Source organism: Python bivittatus, unplaced genomic scaffold (genome assembly GCF_059951505.1).
Source record: "Python bivittatus isolate LINGU-HERP-01145 unplaced genomic scaffold, Pbiv_v1 ctg000690_np1212, whole genome shotgun sequence".
Classification (NCBI taxonomy): domain Eukaryota; kingdom Metazoa; phylum Chordata; class Lepidosauria; order Squamata; family Pythonidae; genus Python; species Python bivittatus.
Genome location: NW_028277096.1, coordinates 11,781,306 through 11,803,111, shown reverse-complemented (window position 1 = coordinate 11,803,111; position 21,806 = coordinate 11,781,306). Strand labels below are relative to the sequence as shown.

Here is a 21,806-nt window from a genome sequence, read left to right as displayed (position 1 = left end):
GTTCCCCAAGGTTGCTATCTCACACGCCAACTTTTCTAAAAATGCTGATTTGATTCCCAAATGCATTCTGGGAAATAAAGCGGGTGTGTTTCTTTTAAATGTGCCAGTTTCAATGCTAAATACATTTTAAATTAGAAGAATCTTTTAAAAAAAAGGGAGGCAGAAATCTTGGGTTAGTGCCAAGGGCACACCTGACAGAAAGATCTATCAGTGTCAAAGACATTCACATTCTCTACCTGGATGCTGTTTCAGGCATATAAAAATGCAAAGCCAGCAGGATTTATATAATTGTGCATAATAAAAACCAAACCTGTGTGCCAAGGAAACAAAGTGGGCCTTGAATCCTGCTGCTTGCTGGAAAATTCTTCTCATTGTCCTTTGTTGCCTGATGTGTACTTTGGGATTCAAACCTACGTCAGGCAACAGATCACAAGATCTTGGATTTTGTGGCTGGTAGGCATGTTACGTTGAGTATTCCCCTGAATATGAATATGGAATGAATATTATGAATTATGAATATGAATATGGAATGGCCTTGCCTCCTTCACAGAATTTTATAGAGGCTCCATAGAACCATGAATGTGTGAGGAAGAATCATCTTCTTAGAGGTCTTCTTGATCATCTTCTCCAACCTGGAGCTAATGAGAACTGAAATCCAACAATATTTGTAGGATCAAATGCTCTCTCCCTCTGAGCTAGATTATTCTTGCGTTTCTCTTAGTTCCCCTTTGCTTTTTTCCCTGATCTGTTTGGATTCCTCGCTTTCATCTTCTTCTTTGTCTCTTACATATGTGCATAAATAGTCACCCGTAGTCTGGATTTGTGTAACATGATAGATTAGGCTAAAATGGCTTTCAGTACTCTGTGCTTCAGCATGCTGTGGGAACGTAGCCATCGTCTTAGCGATATATATAAGTGAGCCATCATGGTTTTGTTAATGCAGCCAGAGAGAAAACAAGACAATTGCAATACCAACCTATCTAGCATGAACCAGCAAAGACTTTTTTGGCTTATATGCCCACATTTAATTAGTAGCTCCCACGGTGCAGCCTGTTTTTCTTGTTGTTGTTTACTTTTCAGTATGATGAATTGTGTCATTCTCTCTTAAGTAGTCCATTCCTATTCTTCCAATAATGGAAAGGGGAGTCGGTATTAATTAGCAATTTCTCGGCATTATTTTTCTCCTTAAATGTTTGTAGCTACAGGAGGAAAATATGCAGATCATAACATGTATCTGCGCTTGGAAGAGCTAAGAAGCTCTGCATGCTGAGACCCCAGATATACGTCAAGCACAAAGGGGATCCCGCTACTACTGAGACCCGTCTATAGCAATTTTAGATCTCTGATCATTACAATTACAGTACTTCCTTTAGGAAATGAAGCCTGGTTGCCTGGTTAGAGCCAGTAGCAGCTCTAGCGGGGCTTCAGCTAAGGAGCCTCCTCCAACTCTAATGATGTCACCAGTCATTCACCTGCTACTCATGCTTTCGGGGCAGGAAGCAGCCATTTTGAATGTGACATCAGTCAGATTGGGCACTGCATTTTGGGTAATCCAACATAGCTGTGAGTGCCATGCAGGAAGCCCTGGCCTATCTTGTCTTCCACCCAGAAGTTCCATCAACTTCTGCCAAGGAAGTTTATCCTTAGTTGGGTAAGGTATGGCTGTGGTAGGCTTGGAAGGATTGGGAACAGGTTCTCCTGAGCTTCTGGGTATGTGGCAGATCCCTGACCAGGTCCATTTTTGCTACCAGACCTGCCTGGATAAAAATAACATATTGTTCTGTCTTAAGCACTGTGCCACCATATCCTCAGTAGCTGTGTCCCAATTTTTTTCAGTGCTCAAGAACAGATATGCACACATAGTTGGAAAAGATGCATTTTTGCATTTTTTTTAACCTACCAGATTAACACTTGCTTATAAGTGATATGTTAAAGGGCAGGAGCAGGGGAAGATGCAAAGGAGCAATATGGAGGTACATAAGAGGGTCTGCTTATTCTGTTTCTTGCACCAGGTGCTCTAGCCTTCACCGGATCCAGAGTGAAAGTGAGGTGATCCAGCAGAGCGGCCAGCTCCTTCAGTCGTATCTGACTGATCTCCTGAGCACCATCACCAGGTCTGTCAAGATGTGTCCTGCTATCATCCGTGCCACTTTTCAGCTACTTTTCAAGAGAGTTGGGGAACGCTTCCCCGAGGAGAAAGATCAGGTCAGTTGGGCAGCATTCTTGTAACTCTGCTTTTCCCAACCTGGGTCCCCCTCCAGGACTATAACTTTGTAATTCCATCTGTACACAATTAAGGATCGTGGGACCTGTAGTCCCAATATCCCAGGAAGGGCCCTGCATGGCGAAACACTCTTCAAGCTCCTCTGCTATCTCCTACTTGAAGTTTCTTGTCTAGCTGTGTAAATCTGGAAAAGAAGCATTTTTTTTAATGTCTTTTGCTCAAACCTTTTGATTAAAAATAAAGTTTCCCTTGAGCCAAGCATGATTACATGGATATGTCTGTATTGCTTTTTTGGCAACAGGATAGACAGACAATATTCTTGTTTGATGAATTTCTGATCTACCATCCTGGGACTTTATGGTGGTCTCCCATCTAAGTGCTGATCAAGACCACTCCTTTTAGTTTTTCTCGAGATCAGCCAAGATCAGTTAGGTGCTTCCACCTACTATATCCTACATTTAGGGCTTCATAAAAGGGATCCAGAAGTTGCATACGGTGAATATAGCTATTGGCCAGGATTCGTGGCAGATTCATTGCTGGCACCTTTAAACAAGAGATGATTTTTCAGATGTTATTTGTTAGCTACAAGGTCTGATTTTGGTCTTGGGCGAAATGAGGCAAGTATCTGGAGAAGGAGGAGGCATCTGTCTATAGCTTTCATTGGAATGGCTGTATAGATCATCCATGACAAATAACAGTCTACCTCTGAATGGTAGATGCTGAAGATTAACAACAGAGGAGGACTGCTGCTGCTTTGCTGGATATGGGACCTAATTAGATCTTGTGGGAAGAGGAGTAGCAGGACCTTACAGTCTCATCCAGCAGGGATTTGAATGTGTTTTTTAACCAATACCCTAAGGAAGGGCTAGTTTCATTTCTAATTTTGTTCTCTCTCCCCTACCACTCTCCTTTTCTCCAAGACACCAAATTGGGTGGTTCTGTGTTGCCTGTCAGACATTTTTGTCCTTAGTCTCTTCCCATCCCTTTTTGATGCTGAACTCTGTCCTTCTGCACTTGCAGAATGTGAAATTCATTGCCATCACCAGCTTCCTCTGCCTACGATTCTTCTCCCCAGCCATTATGTCCCCCAAACTCTTCCACCTACGGGAGAAGCATGCTGATGCTCACACCAGCCGGGCCCTGCTTCTGCTGGCCAAGGTAAGACCTGCCCCGGAAGAAATGCTCTTAATACTGTCTGATGATGTCCCAAAGTGGTCCTTTTTTACTCTTGTCAAAGGTCCCTGTTCACTTTTTTAGTGTCTCATTTCATCTCATCTTGCCTCCCTTCCCTTCCCTTCCCTTCCCTTCCCTTCCCTTCCCTTCCCTTCCCTTCCCTTCCCTTCCCTTCCCTTCCCTTCCCTTCTCTCCCCTCCCCTTCTTTCTCTCTTTTCTCTCTTCATTCTCTTCTCTACCTTTTTTTCTTTCTCTCTTTTTTCTGATATCCAAACACCACCAGATGGCTGAATCTGGATTTGTGACTTTAGCTTCTCACAATGCCACTGCTACAGCATCATACTAACAGTTGCTAATTGAACCACAGAGCTGTGGTTACAACTGACATTGCCCTTCTTTTAAATCCCCCATGTATGCTAAAGAAATTGGCTAACCCAGAATTGAGTAGACTGCTTCTCCTGATCTGGATGTGATGCTCTTATTTGTACACCCTAAGATCATACTTTGGGATTAATTCTCATGTGGCTTGTGATGCAGCACTAAAAAGGTTGGTTGATTGCTGAGCTCTGAAGATAGCTGCAGAATAGAAGGGGGATTTCTTGAGTGGCACTGATCAAGGCCACATCCAGTCTGAGTGCACTGTATAAAATCCAAGACTTGGAAAGGACCATTTGGGGCACTAAGTCCAGTTGCCTGCTCAGTGCAGAAATCCAAGTTGAAGTATTCCAGAGAGAGGATTGTCCATCCTCTGCATGAACAAATCCAATGAAAGGGAGTCCATCACCTCTCTGGATAATTAGTTTCACTGTTGAACTGCTGTTACTGTTAGGATGTTTTTTCTAACATTAAACTAAGAACTCCCTTTCCGTAACTTATAAACATTATATACTTTGGGATGATTGAGAGCAGGTCACGACCTCCTTATTTGGTGGCACTCATTCACATCCTTGAAGAATGCCATTGTGTCCCTCCTCAAATCTTCTCAAAGCTAAACATACCAGGTCCCTCATTTTCTCCTTGTAAGCCTTAGTTTCCAATCCCCTGATCATCTTCTTTGTCCATCTTTACATCTCTTTCAATTTGTCCTAGTCCTTCTTAAAGTGTGGGGCCCAGAATTGGTCATGGAATATGCTACTGGCACATAGGTTTGTCATATGGAATCACGCTTCTTCCTTGCTTCTTCTTTAAGGTACCCAAGGCAGATGTGGCTTCTCCTTACCACACACACAGCAACTCTATGCGATAGGTGGGGCTAAAAGACAACAGCCTTGACTAAGTTCTCCAGAGGGTTGAGTGGCTCTTTCTCCAAGTCCCAACATTTTCTCCACTGCAAACTGTACTGGCTTTCTCTCAATCTGGGGAAGCCTGTCCTTGAGTTGTGGTGACTTGTTCCGATTTTCTGCTTGGCCAGGCGGTCCAAAATGTGGGGAACATGGACACGAGCATCAGCCGCACCAAGGAAGCATGGATGGCCCCTCTGCAAGCCACCATTCAGCGGGGTGTTGCACAGATGAAGCAGTTCATCCTCCAGTTAATTGACATCGAGGAGAAAGATGGTAAATGCTTGATAAAGGCAAATAAGTTTTGAAATGTTCTGGTTGCTGCAAGCAGGAGAGTGCTTTCTCAGGGCTACCAGCCAGCTGGTAGTTTACTGAAACTTAGTGCCTATTCCCATTTCTGTCTTACTACAGGACAAACATTTCCAGGTGTTATTCTCTTGTTTTATCTGCTACTTTCCAGAAACCCTGGATCAACTGTCTGGCAGGTTCTGAGAGGGGCCAGGATTGAAAGAACCAATCCTATCTCTTTGGTTTATATTCCTCCAGCCTGCAGTGCAGCTGATCCACAAATCAAGGAGATGCCCAATAAAATATGAGAGATTGCCTCATTCAAAGCCAAGCATCTAGCATGCTGAAAACTCTGCATTACACAAGCCTGCTGATTTGCTTTTAAGTGGGCTTGCATGGGGGGAGGGGGGAGGCACGTTTTCAGCCCATACTCCCCGGCTTTGGAGTCCTTGGGGTTCTCTGAGCTTGGATGTTTTCTTGCAAATGTTTCATTACCTGGCTAGGTAACATTTTCAGTGCTAGAATGGAGTGGGGTTTGCTCTCCCCATTCCATTCTAGCGCTGAAGAAGTTACCTAGCCGGGTAATGAAATGTCTGCAAGAAAACAACCAAGCTCAGAGAACCCCAAGGACGCCACAGTTCAACCCTGAGCTACACATATTCTCTTCTATTGGTCCCTGGCTTTGCTTTCTCAAATGCCCGATGAACAGCAGGTAGTACATTTTGACAGATGTCTAAATCTGCAGCCCCCCTTTGTTGATCCAGCTAGTGCAGGTGAGGGGACGCCATGGGTCTGGCTACCTATCCAATCATTCAATGATTGATGGATGGTTTCAACAGCATTTATGGAGTAGAGTGAGGGAAGCACGGAGGCGCAGAATGATGAAAGTGGCATTGTAACATTGCAATGCAAGCCCTGCCCCTTTTGTACGTGTGTTGTGATGTCACATGCATATAAAAAAGGGCAGAGCTTGCATCCCAAGGACAAAAGCAATGCTGGTGACAAAAGCAACAAATTCCTGTGGTTGCCCCTGGTTTCCCACCCTTGGTGTCATCCAGAAAGGGGGAGGGCAGCAAGCCACATGGCTTCACCTTGCAGGGACATTCCCATTTAGTGGCAAACCAGAACAGAGGCTATATAGGTAGGACTGGGATTGGCAGTGAGGGCAGCACATTATATGTCATAGTTTTCTGCCAACTTGTATTATTATTATTGTTTTTGTTGTTGTTATTATTTCCTATTCATTCAAAACACATACATACAGTATATATTGAGTTCACTACTGTGGATGTTGAATGGTCCTTACAGAATTAGACCTGCAGAAGCCCATCTCCCTGCAACCGCAGGTTGTAAAAGAAGGGTACCTGTTCATCCACAAGGCAAGAAGCAAGGGGCCTCTCCTCTCGTTCTCCTTCAAGAAGCTCTATTTCTCATTAACCCACGAGGCTCTCACCTGTGCCAAGACACCCAACTCCAAGGTACGTAAAGAACAGGGATTGGCCAGCAGAGAGGCTGGTATGACATGGAAGCCGTGCTCCTTGCTGAAAATCACTTCTTTTGAGGCCCTCTATAAGTTGGAGAGTCCAAGGAAGGAGTATCCATGAAAGCTAGCCAGTCATCATAGAAACTAGGTTTCTACCCCTGAAGCAGCAATCCAACATTTGGCATGTCCCAAATGACCAGGCTCAAATTATCCTACTTCAGACACATTATGCGAAGACCCAGCTCTCGGGAAAAGGCTCTAACGCTGGGAAAAGTGGAAGGAGAAAGAAGAAGAGGACGACCAGCAGCAAGGGGAATGGAGTCAGTTACAGTGGTGACGGGGGCACCATTGAAAGACCAGGTTAGGGATAGACCATCATGGAGAAGATCTATCTATGTGGTCACTAGGAATCAAAAATGACTTGATGGCACATAATCAATCAAAACTCACAGGCCTTGAAGCAATGTGGTATAAAGTGTTGGACTAGAAGTGTGAAGACGTGAACTGAATTGAACTGAATTCAATTCAGGTCTCCACTCAGCTATAAAACTCACGGTGTGGTTTTGGACCAGCTGCTATCTTTAGCCCAACATACTCCCTAACGTTAGAGGGTCTGTACTATGTATACTGGATGGAGCTCCTGAAGCAAAGGAAATAAATTAATTTAAATAGATATATACAAAAGCTTTCCAGTTATATAAAAGAATATTAGCATGTCAGGACTACTTGCTTAATACGTTCCCCCCAAGCAGGCTAACTTTCTATGTACATAAAATGTTATTATATGAAGGGGCATTTAATTGTATTATTGCTTACCTGCAGTTTGGAATGTGAAATCCAAGATCCAGAGAGATCTGTCAAGAAAATTAAAGCAAAAAATTCACTAGGCTAAATTGTATATGTGCTGTTTATCTCATTTTTTCCAGGAGGTATGATTCGCTGAAGTAAATATGGGATTTTTTAAAAGCCAATTAAGGGCAATGCCGTTTTGGTTAATACAATAAATCTGACTGTTTAGTGGAACTTATCCAAAGAAAATATCTCTAGAACTGTGATCCTAGTAGGATACTTTTAATACTGCAGTTTTGTTTGCTTAGAAGTACAGACATCCGTAGAATTGTGCTGTAAAAGGATAACATTCAAACAAGCTCAGAATTTAATTAATTGTTAGCAATGGAATATGACAGCTAGATAGTACAAGTTTCTAATACAGTGGGAAGAACATTTTTTGATGATCAAGAGCCACACTTAATGTTTTCGGTGGCAATGATTTTGGGGTAGCTTTAAGTGTTTTACATTGGAAAGAAGCTTTAAAAGAGGATTTGTCAAATTCATGGAGGAAGAAATCTCTATTTCTGGCTATTATCTATTGTGGTGGCATGGAATCTCCAGGGTTAGAGACAGACTACTTCAGAATACTAGTTGCTACTAGGGAAAGGCTGCTGGTTGGATTCACAATGTGGGACTGAGTTTGTTTCCATTTGATTCAAAGTTTCTCTTTCTCTGTATATATTTATGGGATTACCTTTCAGAAAAGCTCCTTTGTGCCACTGACTAGCATCCGGGCAGCCGAGAAGGTGGAAGAGAAGAGTTTTGGCATCTCCCATGTTATGCAGATCATCTACACTAATGATGCTGGGCAAGAAGACACAGCTTACCTGCAGTGCAAGGTGGGGACAGGACAAGTCACATTTTGCTTGGATGGGGAGGGAGAAGCAAGAATTCATCTGGGTGACCACATGACACAAGTTGTATTGGTAGAATCCAGCAGCTTCTCAGATCTGCAAAACTCAGATATACTTTCAAATAAAATGTGAGGGAATCAAAATGTTTTGAGGAGAAACAAAAATGCATTCCTACTGTACTTTGTTCCAATAGGTATAGCACTGGCCAACTTTGTCTGGGTTTGGAAGCTAAGTAGGGTCAGGTCTGGTTAATACCTGGAGGGGAAACCACCAGGGAATCTCAGAGCTGTAGTCAAAAAATGTCCCAGAGGAAGACAACAGGAAATTAATTCCATTCTCCTATCAAGAAAAGTACTTGGATGTGTCAATGAACCCCCCAGGAGATGAGCTTAAGTCGAAAGATACTTTACTTTTTATGACAATTTAACAAATGCATAGGCTTTACTTGCATTGTAAGGATGACCAGGCGTCTCCTCACCCAGTCAGTGAATTTCACCTTGTGAGCCAATAGTACACCATCTAGGATGAGTCAGTCAGTCCTCTGGTGGCCATCAGTCCACGAAGCAGGCTGTTGCTTCCCCCACTGCTAACTGATGTCTTAATTTTTTCCCCACTGGAGGGGTGAAAAACAATAAACATTGATGGTGTTTCATTCAGGATGAACACCACCATGGAAAGGTTGGACTGCAGGGGATGAAAACCAAAGTGACTGCAGCGACAGAGTGCCAAGAAGAGCTCCATTTTTGTGGTGCCTCTCTAGGACTTTGTCTCTATCATGACTGACGGCAGGGGCAGGTAGCCCTCCAGTAACTAGTTAACATACTACAAAGGGAGTTTATTAAATTAAACTAATTTAGCTCCTTCTTCAAGAACAGGTCTGTTTCTAGCTAAATTTAATCTTCTTTGAATACTGGGTCAATTAACTCAGTTTTGCAGCTGATACAAACCTATGCTAGGAATTGACATTTAATTAGAACATGAAACCATTATATCAAGTGAATTCGGAAAACAAGGTTTCTCCTTACTGTAATTCATTAGCTGGGCTTGCCCTTCCTCTAAGCCATGGTGTAACTAGGGCTGGGTTCACACATGCTAAACCTAGCCATGCTCATTTCTGTACTACTTAAACTAGTGAAGACAGAAATTTTTCTGCCTCTTCAGCTGTTGAACAGAATTTATTTGCATCTCCCTTACCAGATGGATGGCTTTGGACTGACATGTTGGGCTATCCTATAGTTTCTTTAACTTGGATTTATTGAATACATTTGACTCTAGCAGTGCCCTAAACCACAAAGTACGATTTGCAAGCCACAGTGTTTGGGTTCACACAACGCCCTGAATCCTGGCTTAGCAAGTGTGCGAACCAGGTTATAGTTCCATTCTACATTTGCATTTTAACATTGGTTAACTTTAATATGCATGGTTGGCGCCACCTACGGTTCAGGCATCCTGTTATGTTTCTATTCTCACTAGTGCTAATGCCACAATAAATTAGGTTGACGATCAAGCATATCTTTTAAGGGAATTGAAAGCAATCGGGCATTGGCATCCTGACCTTTGGGTCCAGTCTGCTTTCTACTGTCCTGCAGTTTTCCATTGGTCAAACCAGTTTTGAGGGGTTGCCAAAACCACAGCCTGAGCCTTGTAGCATCTGTTTCCTTAGAAGTGATCGTAGGGCGGAAGAAGGGGAGAATACGTGAAAGACCCTGGCTACATCCAGTCAGAAGAATCCATGGCATTCACGTCTTTCTGTCTTGCCTCGGTTTACAGTGTGTGAATGAGTTCAGCCAGTGGCTGTCAGCCTTACGGAAGGTCTGCGGGAACAACGCCGGGATGCTCTGCTCCTATCATCCGGGGGTTTTCCGAGGAGATAAATGGAGCTGCTGCCATCAAAAGGACAAAGCAGGTATTGCATTCTTTGGCAACGCTACGGCCCCCAGATATCACCCGTCTCTCTGGGTGTGTGTAACTGTGTACGTATCTCAGGGTGTTTTGTCCTTAAGTTTATTTAAATGTATATCGAGATATAGGGTGCTTAAAAGAACGAAAAACTACACAAACTAAAAGAAAGAAAAATGCACACAGAGACACACATGTTCATCTAGGAAGTAAATATTCAGAACCCGTTGCTTCAAAATCTAACCATATTCAAGTAGTGTTATAACACACAATCCAGGTTGCTCTTATTTTGGTGCATGATTCTGATACTTTTCTATCCAGTGGAAAGCTGGAAAGGAATTACATAGAAGGAGTCCATTCAACCATCCATTAATACAGTGTTTCTCAACCTCGGCAACTTTAAGATGTGTGGATTTCAACTCCGAGAATTCCCCAGCCAGCATGACTGGCTGGGGAATTCTGGGAGTTGAAGTCCACACATCTTAAAGTTGCCAAGGTTGAGAAACACTGCATTAGTATGATTGCTCACCATAACCTGAAGAGAACAGGACAAAAGTTGGTGTTGGGGGAAAAGCTGATGAAAGAAAGACTGACTTTTGAAAGTAGGCTGGATCCCGTCAGGGGCTGCAGAGGAAATATTCCTGAAAAATATATCCCAGTGCATTGGGGCAAGAACCTGGAATATGGTGATTGCTCCATAGTAAACCCCTTTTCCTCCTCCATTCTGGCCATATGACTCAGAGTGGACCTCGTATGCTCCAAAAGCCCTCCTAGGTATGCTTTCCCAACCCACTGGAAATGTTGGAAATATATTATGGAAGGGGGCTTGGGACTTTGTAGGGCTCTCTGTCAGCAAGATAATTCTCCAAAATGGGAACAGAACGGTTTCAATGGTCCCTTCTTTGCTTTTGAAGGTCTTGGTTGTGACAAAACCCGGCATGGAGTTACTCTGCGGGAGTGGAACGATCCCTTGGATCCTGACTTGGAAGCTCAGCTGATATTCCGGCATCTGCTTGCAATTCAAGAACTAATGAGGTGATCAGACTGGCCATACCTTCCTTACCCAGTGCTGAAATACTCTTGTAGAATGGGGGTACATTGCTTTTTAATTCATTATGGGCCTGGATGCTGCTCCCCAAGTAATTTAAAAGAAGGCTATGTGGTTGCTAAGAGTTAACACCAACTTGGTGGCATGTCATCATCCCTCTGAATTGCATTTAGGGCATTGAGGCTATGACTTCAGGCAGCCCAAAGTTAAACTGTCTTGCCCCCAAGATTTGTAAAAGAAAAAGCAGTTAGAGTTAAAATCTCATGGAGAGATGCTATGTAGAGATGCTATTGATGAGCAGGCAAATAAAATGTTGCCTGCCTTTCAGTGAAAGCCATTCCAAAGTGGGCTACAATCAAACCAACTGAGAGAAACATTTGAAGATGATAAAAATTAAAACCTTAAAACAGTGTTTCTCAAGCTTGGCAACTTTAAGACGGGTGGACTTCAACTCCCAGAATTCCCCAGCCAGCCATGCTGGCTGGGGAATTCTGGGAGTTGAAGTCCACCCGTCTTAAAGTTGCCAAGCTTGAGAAACACTGCTTAAAAGGTGACCACGAGCAGGACAACTGCAACCAAACAGCCCAGCAGGAACAGTAGTTTGGCCCCAAAATTGTGGGTCTTCAAGTGATGTTGAAATTGATCAGGAATTGGGGCAACTGCCGCTAGGCAGGGAGAACTACCATCTTAGAGGTCCCTGAACTGAGGACTGGGGAGAAATGTTCTGTACAACATAGGAAGGCTTAGCATGGCTAAGCTACTTAAAGGGAACTGGAGGAGCCTGGGAACAGCGCTAGCCAGCCCTGGCAAGACCTAAAATGTGGCAAAGCCTTTGCTGGTCAGGCAGCCCATCAATGGGGAATACATGCAAGAGGTGAAGCCCTCTGTGACTCGCATAGATATTGGGAGGAGGTAGCCAGTCAGTAATTTCTTATCCAAGAGGAAAGAGAATGATTTTCCCTCCATCAAGGCATCTTCTGGAGCATCAATTTTAGGAGATGTTCCTCCCCCTGTACCCTCATAAGGATGTTCCTGGCCTCCTTGTTTACCTCTATTTTTGGGGGGTGAGGGGGACAACTTCCAAACAAAGCAGACAGGGAGTACGGGAACTCTCCCTCCATTTTTTATAAGACTACCAAAGGAACCCAGAGTCATTCTTGGAAATCCAGCTGCTATCAGAGGTTGGGTTTTATCATGCAGGATGTGGGTTTCGGATTCAAAATTACATGAATAAATGTATTAAATAAGGGTCAGATGGGACACAATGCCTCCCAAGCATAATATTTGTGTGGCCACTTTGATGGCTGCTGGAAGAATGTTGTCTGCCCTTGATCTAGATGCCACAGAACCCACTGAGTCTTACAGGGGCATCTGTGGGATGTGTGTGTGTCAAAAAAGAAGATGGCAGCTGCGACCATGTGATCAAATCTTGCTTTGATCACACAGATCATGACTTTTTTTAACAACCCTGCAGACATCCCTGTGCCTAAATATATGGCTTAAATAACTATGAATTAAAAATAGAATGACTCTATCCCAGTGTTTTTCAAAGGTGGCACTTTACGATGGGTGGACTTCAATTCCCAGAATTCTCTAGCCAGCATGCTGGCTAGAGAATTCTGGGAGTTGAAATCCACCCATCGTAAAGTTGCCACCTTTGAAAAACACTGCTTTATCCAGTCTCACAGCATATTCTCTAAAATCTGAAAACTATTGAGATTTTGAGGTGATTATTGTATAATGTCCCTTTCTTTTGGTGCTATTCACAAAGCGCATCTTTCTGTGATGTGTGCTGTATGATGTATTAACGTTCACCTTATTCTGTTTCTTATTGTCCAAAGGGAAAAGTATGTGGAATTGTCCGTTCTGGAGAAAAGTCAAAATCACCAAAGTGAAGGTACACCTTTTAAATTAAATTAAAATTTAATTTAATTCAGTTGATGCCCAGAGTCCATTGGAATTGGGCAGCTAATACATTTATATAATAATAATAATAATAATAATAATAATAATAATAATAATAATAATAATAATAATAATAATTTGAAATGGAGAGGCTGGGTTGAGGTTGCATTTGGTCATAATGGGCTGTGTCCACACAACACTTTTAATCCGACAAGGTGAACAGATAAATGTACTTACTATATTATGTTAGTATCTATATTATAGTTATTATAGATATAGATAATAGATATGACAAATAGATTATAGATATATAATGTCTATATTATAGATCTTACTATATTAATATGTATAAGAAGTATATTTATTCTTAGTAAGTACTATGTAGTTAGTATACCATATTATACTTAATAAGTATACTAAGTAGAGTAAGTGTAGTAGTATCACTATACTATACCACCTGTACTATATACTTACTATATATCTTTATTTTACTTTATTTTATTTATTGTCTTTATTTTTTATGTTTTATGGATTTTACTGTAATTTCTTTGTGGTAAGCTGCCCAGAGTTGTTGAGAGCTGGGCGGCATACAAGTTTAATAAATAATTGTATTGTCGAAGGCTTTCACGGCCGGCATACGATGGCTGGTGTGGGTCTTCCGGGCTGTGTGGCCGTGTTCTGGAGGTTTTGTTTCCTAACGTTGCGCCAGCACCTGTGACCGGCATCTTCAGAGGGCAGGAGCACAGACAGGAGCAGTTCTCTCTGTGCCCAGGATGATGTGACCCTTTTGTGGGTATTTATAGAGATCTGAAAAGGGGGGAAGGGGGGACTGGGGGTGTGTGGTGGGGGAGTTAGGTTACTGAGTGGCTGCTTGTTTTGGTGTCAGCATCTGTGTGTATCTTCCTGGGGATTAGGCAGGGTTAGGGTTAGGGTTAGGGTTAGTACAAGAAGTGCTAAAATCAGCAAAAGACAAAAGGGATCCCCTCACTGCCGCAGGAGTATACCGCATACCATGCAGTTGCGGGCAAGTATACATCGGGACCACAAAACGCAGCATCCATACCAGGATAAAAGAACACGAAAGACACTGCAGACTACAGCAGCCAGAAAAATCTGCAGTAGCTGAACATGCTCTCAAGCACACTGGACACAAAATCCTATTTGAAAACACAGAGATACTGGACAACACCAACAGCCACTATACCAGGCTATACCGGGAAGCCATTGAGATTCACAAACACCAGCACAGTTTCAATAAAAAAGAGGAGAGTCTAAAAATCAACAAACCTGGCTACCAATCCTGAAAAATACAGCCTGCAAAAGGTCAACGAACTCAGCTCAACCACCAGGACATGTGAACAGTTCACACAATGAACTTGCTAATCACCTCCAGCAGCCCCTCGTTAACAATTCAATAGAAGAAAAAACCCTGCCTAATCCCCAGGAAGATACACACAGATGCTGACACCAAAACAAGCAGCCACTCAGTAACCCAACCCCCCCACCCCCCCAATCCCTCCCTTCCCCTCCCCTCAGATCTCTATAAATACCCACAAAAGGGTCACATCACCCTGGGCACAGAGAGAACTGCTCCTGTCTGTGCTCCTGCCCTCTGAAGATGCCAGTCACAGGTGCTGGCGCAACGTTAGGAAACAAAACTTCCAGAACACGGCCACACAGCCCGGAAGACCCACACCAGCCACTTAATAAATTATTATTTATTATTATTATTATTTATAAGTTAGGCTTAAGTAACTATTTGTAGCTTAGTGTGTTATGTGAACCCAGCCTGTTGGGTTAGCTTATAGTAGTGTGACCTCAGAAAATGGACTCAGTAACATTATTAAGTATGTTTGATGATGACTTTCTTAATTAGCAATGAGTTCACTGCTTTGCTATCCCTGTGAGGAAAGGGAGAGCTGTTAGCAGTAAGATTAAAATTTCACAATAGAGCAGACTAGGAAGAGTTTAGGACACAGAAAAGCTCAGTGATAAGGAAGCTGAAGAGAACTGAAATTCTAAGTCAATAAATAAAAATGTGATGTTAGTGTTAAAAGGGGAAAGTCTCTTTTGAATGGAGCTCCTGGTATTTTCATGAACATATCTATGTAGCTTTCATGGCAACAGTGCCAAAGGGATTTGCCATTGCATTCTTCCAGACGTTGTTTCAGCCTCTCAGTCAAGGCTACATCCCTGCCATTTCTAAGGGTTTCCCATCCAAGTCCTAACCAGATGTGACCCTGCTTAGCTTTTCAAGATCAGCCAAGGTCAGCTAGGTAATGTTCTATTTCAGCTATTGAATGTCCAGCTTGCCACACAATGCTTACAAAAGAAAAAAACATGTGTCATATCCCAGTAGCTATGTGCAAAAGGTTCTGTGCAGAGAATGGCTACATTTTGGATGGTCTGTGGACACGTGTTCCAGGCAGAGGTGTTTCAGAGTGGGAGACAGTAGGGAAAAAGCCACTGGTGGAAGCTAAGGACATGCAAGAGAAAGGAAGATCTGAGAAGAGCAGGAAAAGAATGGCCTAAATATGCTGTGCTTGAATTCAAGCAGTGATAGGGGTGGATGGGAGTTGAGAAGATGGGCAGGAGCACTGGCACACAGGCTATGAGGAGGAAAGAGGAGTGAGATGCAGCAGTTTTGCTATACGGTAGTCACCTCATAAGACCTCTCTGGAATTTACTTTGACCATAACCCAGAACAATCAAAATATTCTAAGCTGAACTGAAGTTTGCCCAAAAAGAGTTCAGCCAAACCTCTGAACCACAATGTGTTTGTTTCATGCACAAAACATAACACATTTTGTTCTATATACACCCCTATGTCCAGACACAGCTAGAAGGACTTGTAGAAACTTACTTAGAAACACAGAGTTCTCAGAAATATGAATGATGATTGAAACCAACAGATGTTACTTCATTCATCACTACATCCCTTCCACCTCTGATGGATCTTCACCATCACAGAGCCCAATGTCCTTCACCTTCAGTGAAGTCCAGTTCAGTTCTGATCTTCCTCTAGCCTTCTGCTTGAGAGAGAGAGAGGAGTGTGTCAGAATGGAAATGAACATGAGAAAAAGATGCCATAAAAGAGAAGAGATGGGATGTCAATGAGGGGACGGGTGTCCCTGTCTACTTCTGGCTTCCCCACTCTACTGCTTCCTTCAGCTCCACCCACAATATAGCCCCAGAAGATTAGCCCTAAGAAACTGTAGTTCTTGATAGAAAAAAAGGTTGTTCTAAGTACCAAGGCTCTCCTCTTTCAGGGATATCAAATGTTTAGCGGGTTTGGATACCTCTTTAAGCTCACCTACCCTCTCTTCCTCTCCACCTCTCTTGCAACAGATCCTGAAAATGCTGACAGCCCCATCAGGCTTTTCCAGATACTACATGATTTAGAAGAAATTCACCATAAGGAGGTTTCCCAGTCAACTGACATGGCCCAGCAGAATCAGAATCACTTGGTGGAACTGCAGACGTGACTCCCACAAAAAATTCATTTGGGGGCAAGTTCCACCTTTGCCCTGTACAAGCAGGATGGTTGCTACACCCCCAGAATGGCAATTACACTCCCGGGACTCAATTTTGTCCGCTGAGATGGAATGGGTGGGACTTGGAAGGTCCTAACCTCTCCTTCTGGACCTCTCCTGTAATTCGGTTGTTCAGCCTCTAGTCTCCATGGTGCATTGAGACTGGGTGTTTTATCTCACTTCATCAACCAGAATTGGACAATTATTCTTTTAAAAAAGACTAGGTTTCTATATCTCATGATGCTTTTGATAATACATAACAACAATACAGTTACTCTGTTTGGGGGTGGTAGGGTGAAGCTTCTATGCCTTTCACCCTTCCTTCCTTCTTTCTTTCCTTATGTAGCTCTAAAAATACACAACTCTGCATTAATGGTCTGAATCTTGTGAAGTAGCAAGTCCCATGTCCCATCTTCCACAGAACTTTTTCACTAGCAATGGCTTTCCTGAAGAAGCCGCATTTCCCAGATTCCCAGCTCTGATGTGTAGATGAGTTGTGCTGAATCAGAACAGGGTGAGGTGGACATTTCAACTTTTGGGAGCACCATAAAAGTGAAGCAAACTGCTCAAATATTACACAAAATCCATAGGTGCAAGATCTGGGACAGGCAACAGAGAGAGAGAACAATGAATGTCTCTGTATAATGATTTCTTGGCAGGGGAGAGCTAGGGAGCATCCAGTAAGACAAATGAAGATGTCCATATTGATATAGCTAAGAGGAATGCTTCACAATTCTTGTCCATGACTCTCCTCCAAGCCCCAGGAACTTTGAATGTACATAAAGCTTTTTTAAAAATAAATCATGGACTTCATCTGTTACATCAATGTCTGGCTTTTTTTAATTGCTCTCTTTGAAGAACATCAGATTGACATGTAGATTGCAGAGAAAATTTTGAGATTAAAAGCATGGTGATAAAAATGTGTATGCTTTCTTTCCATAGCTGAAGGAGACAAGGACGGACCAGAGAATGAGAGCTGATCTATCATTAAAGCAAAGGGGGCAACCCCAAATTCACCCTAATTAGGTGAAATGTGCCATTAAACCTAGGTGGTTGTCAGATTACATACTAGAATAAAATGTGATTGGCTTGTGTGATTTTGATTGATTGATTTATGATTTATATAGCCACCCATCTCATACAAGTGACTCTGGGTGGCTAACAAACCCACCAAACATAACTCCTGGTGGCCAAGTACATCAGGTTCATCCCATGGATGTCCACAGGAGTGGGTGGGACTGCAAATGACAAAATCTACAGGATCTCATCACACTAATGTTGCAACTGACTTGTGTCAGATGCTGGGACACAAGTAATAAATAAGGGCAGTGTTGTGATGATGTCACCATGCACATGTAGTCACTTTGCCATTGTAGTGTGCTGTGGATACTGCTGGTTAAGGGTCTCTGCATGATCAATGCTTAGGAGTCCCCAACCTTTGGGGCTGATGGGCACATTTGGAATTTTGGAAACATGTTTTTGGCATTTTTGCAAAATGTCTGCTGAGCTACTGTATTCACAAAAATAGCTGCCACGTGAGGGAAACTAGTTACTAAGCACCAATTCATAAAAGTCTTACCTCTTACAACATGGGATATTCTTCCTTCCCCTGCTTAACAGTGTTCCTTTTGAGGATGGTTGGGTATTTTCCGCCTTCTTTTTATACTCTATGACAGTTCTGGAACCAGAATCATTGCTGGAAACCACAGGATTTGTTGGCCACAAATCGTGGTTTTCAGCCCAGCCCTTTAACCCAATGAAAGACTGGACTCGAGAAACTCAGTTACTCATTTATTAAGGCACCTTAGTAATTGAGGACTCCTTCCCAAGAAGAGAGCCCCAAAAATAGAAAGCATACATCTTTTATACCTTTTCAAAAACAGCATCATAATCAAAGGTTACATGATTGGTCACATAGTTGAGCATGTGTACGTAATAGCTAACATCCCATAATATAGCACATTTTCAAACCATATATATCTGTGTCCATGACAACTGGTGATTTTCTGTATCTGACACAGTGGTTTTAGAACATCTTTATTTTAGGCTTTATCTGAATACACATCTACATCTCTGCTCCTGTTCTTCTGCTAGCTAACTTCACACTTGATCAATATCTTCCTGTTTCAACTCTTTTGCAAACTTAACCACAGAGCTTGTTGGCATGTTCTGTTGAGGGGTGCAAGTTCAATAGTTTATGACCCCAGTCTGTCTCTAACTCTATCAATTAACTCCAATGTTGCTGCCATCAGATTAGAGAATGATGCTTTGCTTTGAAGAATGCTGGGTGTCCCTTTCTTTCACAAAACATTAAAATATATTTTTTTCTAATGTTTAAAAGTCAAATGGACAGAGAGACTATCAGTGCTTGGGGAAGTGATCATGGATACACTGTCACCCCCCAAAGAACATGGGAAACCCCTCCCCTGGCTTAGGCAGAAGACTGTAACACACACTCAACCCAGCAACTCAGCCTTCAGCAACAGCATTTTTTGTTTCTGGTGCAACAGCCCACACTTCTAGCTGGGATTGCACTAAAAGCTTATCCAGATTAGTTGCAACTTCGCAGATGGGTCCCATGTTAAGCTTGTTTACTGTCAACCTTGGCTAGTTTTGTGTTGCTTAGTATTTGGCCAAACTCAGCCAATTAGTTAAATGGAATCATAAAATGGAAGGGATCTTTGAGCATGCTGGCTGGGGAATTCTGGGAGTTGAAGTCCATGCATCTTAAAGTTGCCAAGGTTGAGAAACACTGATCTAGTCCAATCATCTGGCCTCTGTTTAAACACCTCCAGGACAGAGGAGCCTACTGCCTTTTGCGGTAACCTGTTGCATTGTTGCACAGTTCTTCTCATTAGGAATTCTCCCTGATACCCAATCAAAATCTACATCCTTGTCATTTAAACCCACCGTTTCTCATCCTATCTTTTGGAAGAACTCTGAATTATTCTGCCCCATTTTTTTACAAGGCAGCTCTTCAGATACTTGAAAACAGCTATAATGGCATCCCGCAGCGTTCTCTTCCCCGGGCAAAACATACCCAACACAGTTCAGTCTACAGTATTGTGCACTCAGAAATCTAGCAATAAGGTTGGTGACTGCAAGCCCCTGTGATCGTCCTCCCCGTGTTTTCTCAAAATCAGGTTCTCCTGATAAAATGGCAGTTCTACAGTTCCTTACCACATAGGTTTAGTTAGAGACAAACCCAACTTTCAATGGGGTTTGCTAAGTAAGGGTCTGTAGGCTTCCATTTCATTCTAACCCATCTTGACTTGGACCCTGGTCCCCGTGAAGGATGGAAGTTAAATATTCAACCAAAATCCATGCTAGTTGCAAAATCTCACCCTTTTCATTGAGTGGTTAACAGAGTTAGTGGCAGAAACCTGAGATACTGCTAGATTCCCACTTTATTTATCTGGCCTAGTCCCTGCAGGCTTTTTTAGCAAGATTTCAGAAGTAGTCTATCCTTGCCTCCTTCCTAGGGCTGAAAGAGAGAGTGACTGGTCCAAAGTCACCCAGCCGGCTCCGTGCCTAAAGCAGGACTAGAACTCCCGCCCTCCTGGTTTCCAGCCCAGTGCCTTAACCACTGCTGCACACCAAAGCGGCTCTCATAGATTCCCACTAGGGGGTCCCAAAACACAGCCTCTTGTTGTTGTTGTTCAGTCGTTAAGTCGTGGCCGACTCTTCGTGACCGCATGAACCATATTGCACCAAGCCTTCCTGTCCTTCACTGCCTCCCTGAGTTTGCTCAGTTTCATGCTCATTGCTTCAGTGATGCTATCTAACTATCTCATCCTCTGCCTTCCTCTTCTCCTTTTGCCTTCAATCTTTCCCAGCATCAGGGTCTTCTCCAAAGAGATCTCTCTTCGCATTAGGTGACCAAAGTATCTGAGCCTGAGCTTCAGTATCAATCCTTCCAATGAGCAGTCAGGGTTGATTTCCTTTAAGATTGACTGGTTTGACCTCCTAGCAGTCCAGGGGACTCTTAAGAGTCTTCTCCAGCACCACAGTTCAAAGGCATCAATTCTTCGGCGCTCAGCCTTCCTTATGGTCCAGCTCTCACAGCCATACATTACTACTGGAAAAACCATAGCTTTGACTATGCGGATCTTTGTCGGCAAGGTGACGTCTTTGCTTTTTAATATGCTATCTAGGTCTGCCATAGCTTTCCTCCCAAGGAGTAAGCGTCTTTTAATTTCATGGCTGCAGTCTCCGTCTGCGGTGATCTTGGAGCCCAAATAAATGAAGTCTGTTACTGCTTCCATTTCTACCCCTTCTATTTGCCAGGAATTGATGGGCCCAGATGCCATGATCTTAGTTTTTTTAATGTTGAGTTTCAAGCCAGCTTCTGCACTCTCCTCTTTCACCCTCATCAAGAGGTCTTTAGTTCTTCTTCACGTTCTGCCATTAGGGTGGTATCATCTGCATATCTGAGGTTGTTGATGTTTCTCCCTGCAATCTTAATTCCGGCTTGTGATTCTTCCAGCCTGGCATTTCTCATGATGTACTCTGCATATAGGTTAAATAAGCAGGGTGACAGTATACAGCCTTGTCGTACTCCTTTCCCATTTTGAACCAATCGGTTGTTCCATGACCGGTTCTAACTGTTGCTTCTTGGCCCACATACAGATTTCTCAGGAGACAGGTAAGATGGTCTGCTACCCCCATCTCTTTAAGAATTTGCCAGAGTTTGTTGTGATCCGCACAATCAAAGGCTTTTGCATAGTCAATGAAGCAGAAGTAGATGTTTTTCTGGAACTCTCGTGCTTTCTCCATGATCCAGCGAATGTTGGCGATTTGATCTCTAGTTCCTCTGCCTCTTCGAAACCCAGCTTGTACATCCGGTAGTTCTCGGTTCATGTATTGCTGAAGCCTAGCTTGTAGGATTTTGAGCATAACCTTGCTAGTATGTGAAATGAATGCAATTGTGCGATAGTTTGAGCATTCTTTGGCATTGCCCTTCTTTGGAATTGGAACATAAACTGACCTTTTCCAATCCCGTGGCCACTGTTGCGTTTTCCAAACTTGCTGGCATATTGAGTGCAGCACTTTAACAGCATCACCTTTTAGTATTTTAAATAACTCAGCTGGAATACTGTCATCTCCACTAGCTTTGTTGTTAGTAATGCTTCCTAAGGCCCACTTGACTCTTGGGAGAAGTCAAAGAGCTGCTGGAAGCGCGACGGAGCACTTCTTCCTCCTTGCCGCTGGGTGGCGCACGGGCGCCTCATTGTCAGCTTCGAGCAGAGGGAACCTGAACTCGGAAAGAGAAGAATAAATTTGACACC

General features: G+C 43.0%; 1 protein-coding gene across 3 annotated transcripts in view; it reads left to right on the top strand.

Moving 5' to 3' along the window:
- LOC103068216 (ras GTPase-activating protein 4) overlaps positions 1–17,561 on the top strand; it is a 71,829-nt gene extending 54,268 nt beyond the window's left edge. For 2 of the 3 annotated variants that reach the window (XM_007421781.4, XM_088152297.1), the window contains 9 exons: positions 2,013–2,205; positions 3,245–3,382; positions 4,809–4,953; positions 6,274–6,443; positions 7,981–8,118; positions 9,904–10,039; positions 10,947–11,067; positions 12,922–12,977; positions 16,334–17,561. In XM_007421781.4, the coding sequence (XP_007421843.1) occupies positions 2,013–2,205; positions 3,245–3,382; positions 4,809–4,953; positions 6,274–6,443; positions 7,981–8,118; positions 9,904–10,039; positions 10,947–11,067; positions 12,922–12,977; positions 16,334–16,470 (1,234 nt within the window). In that variant the 3' untranslated portion in view covers positions 16,471–17,561. The remainder of the gene's footprint in view (positions 1–2,012; positions 2,206–3,244; positions 3,383–4,808; positions 4,954–6,273; positions 6,444–7,980; positions 8,119–9,903; positions 10,040–10,946; positions 11,068–12,921; positions 12,978–16,333) is intronic. The other variant, XM_007421782.4, reaches the window with a different exon arrangement.
- Positions 17,562–21,806: the final 4,245 nt, after the last annotated feature.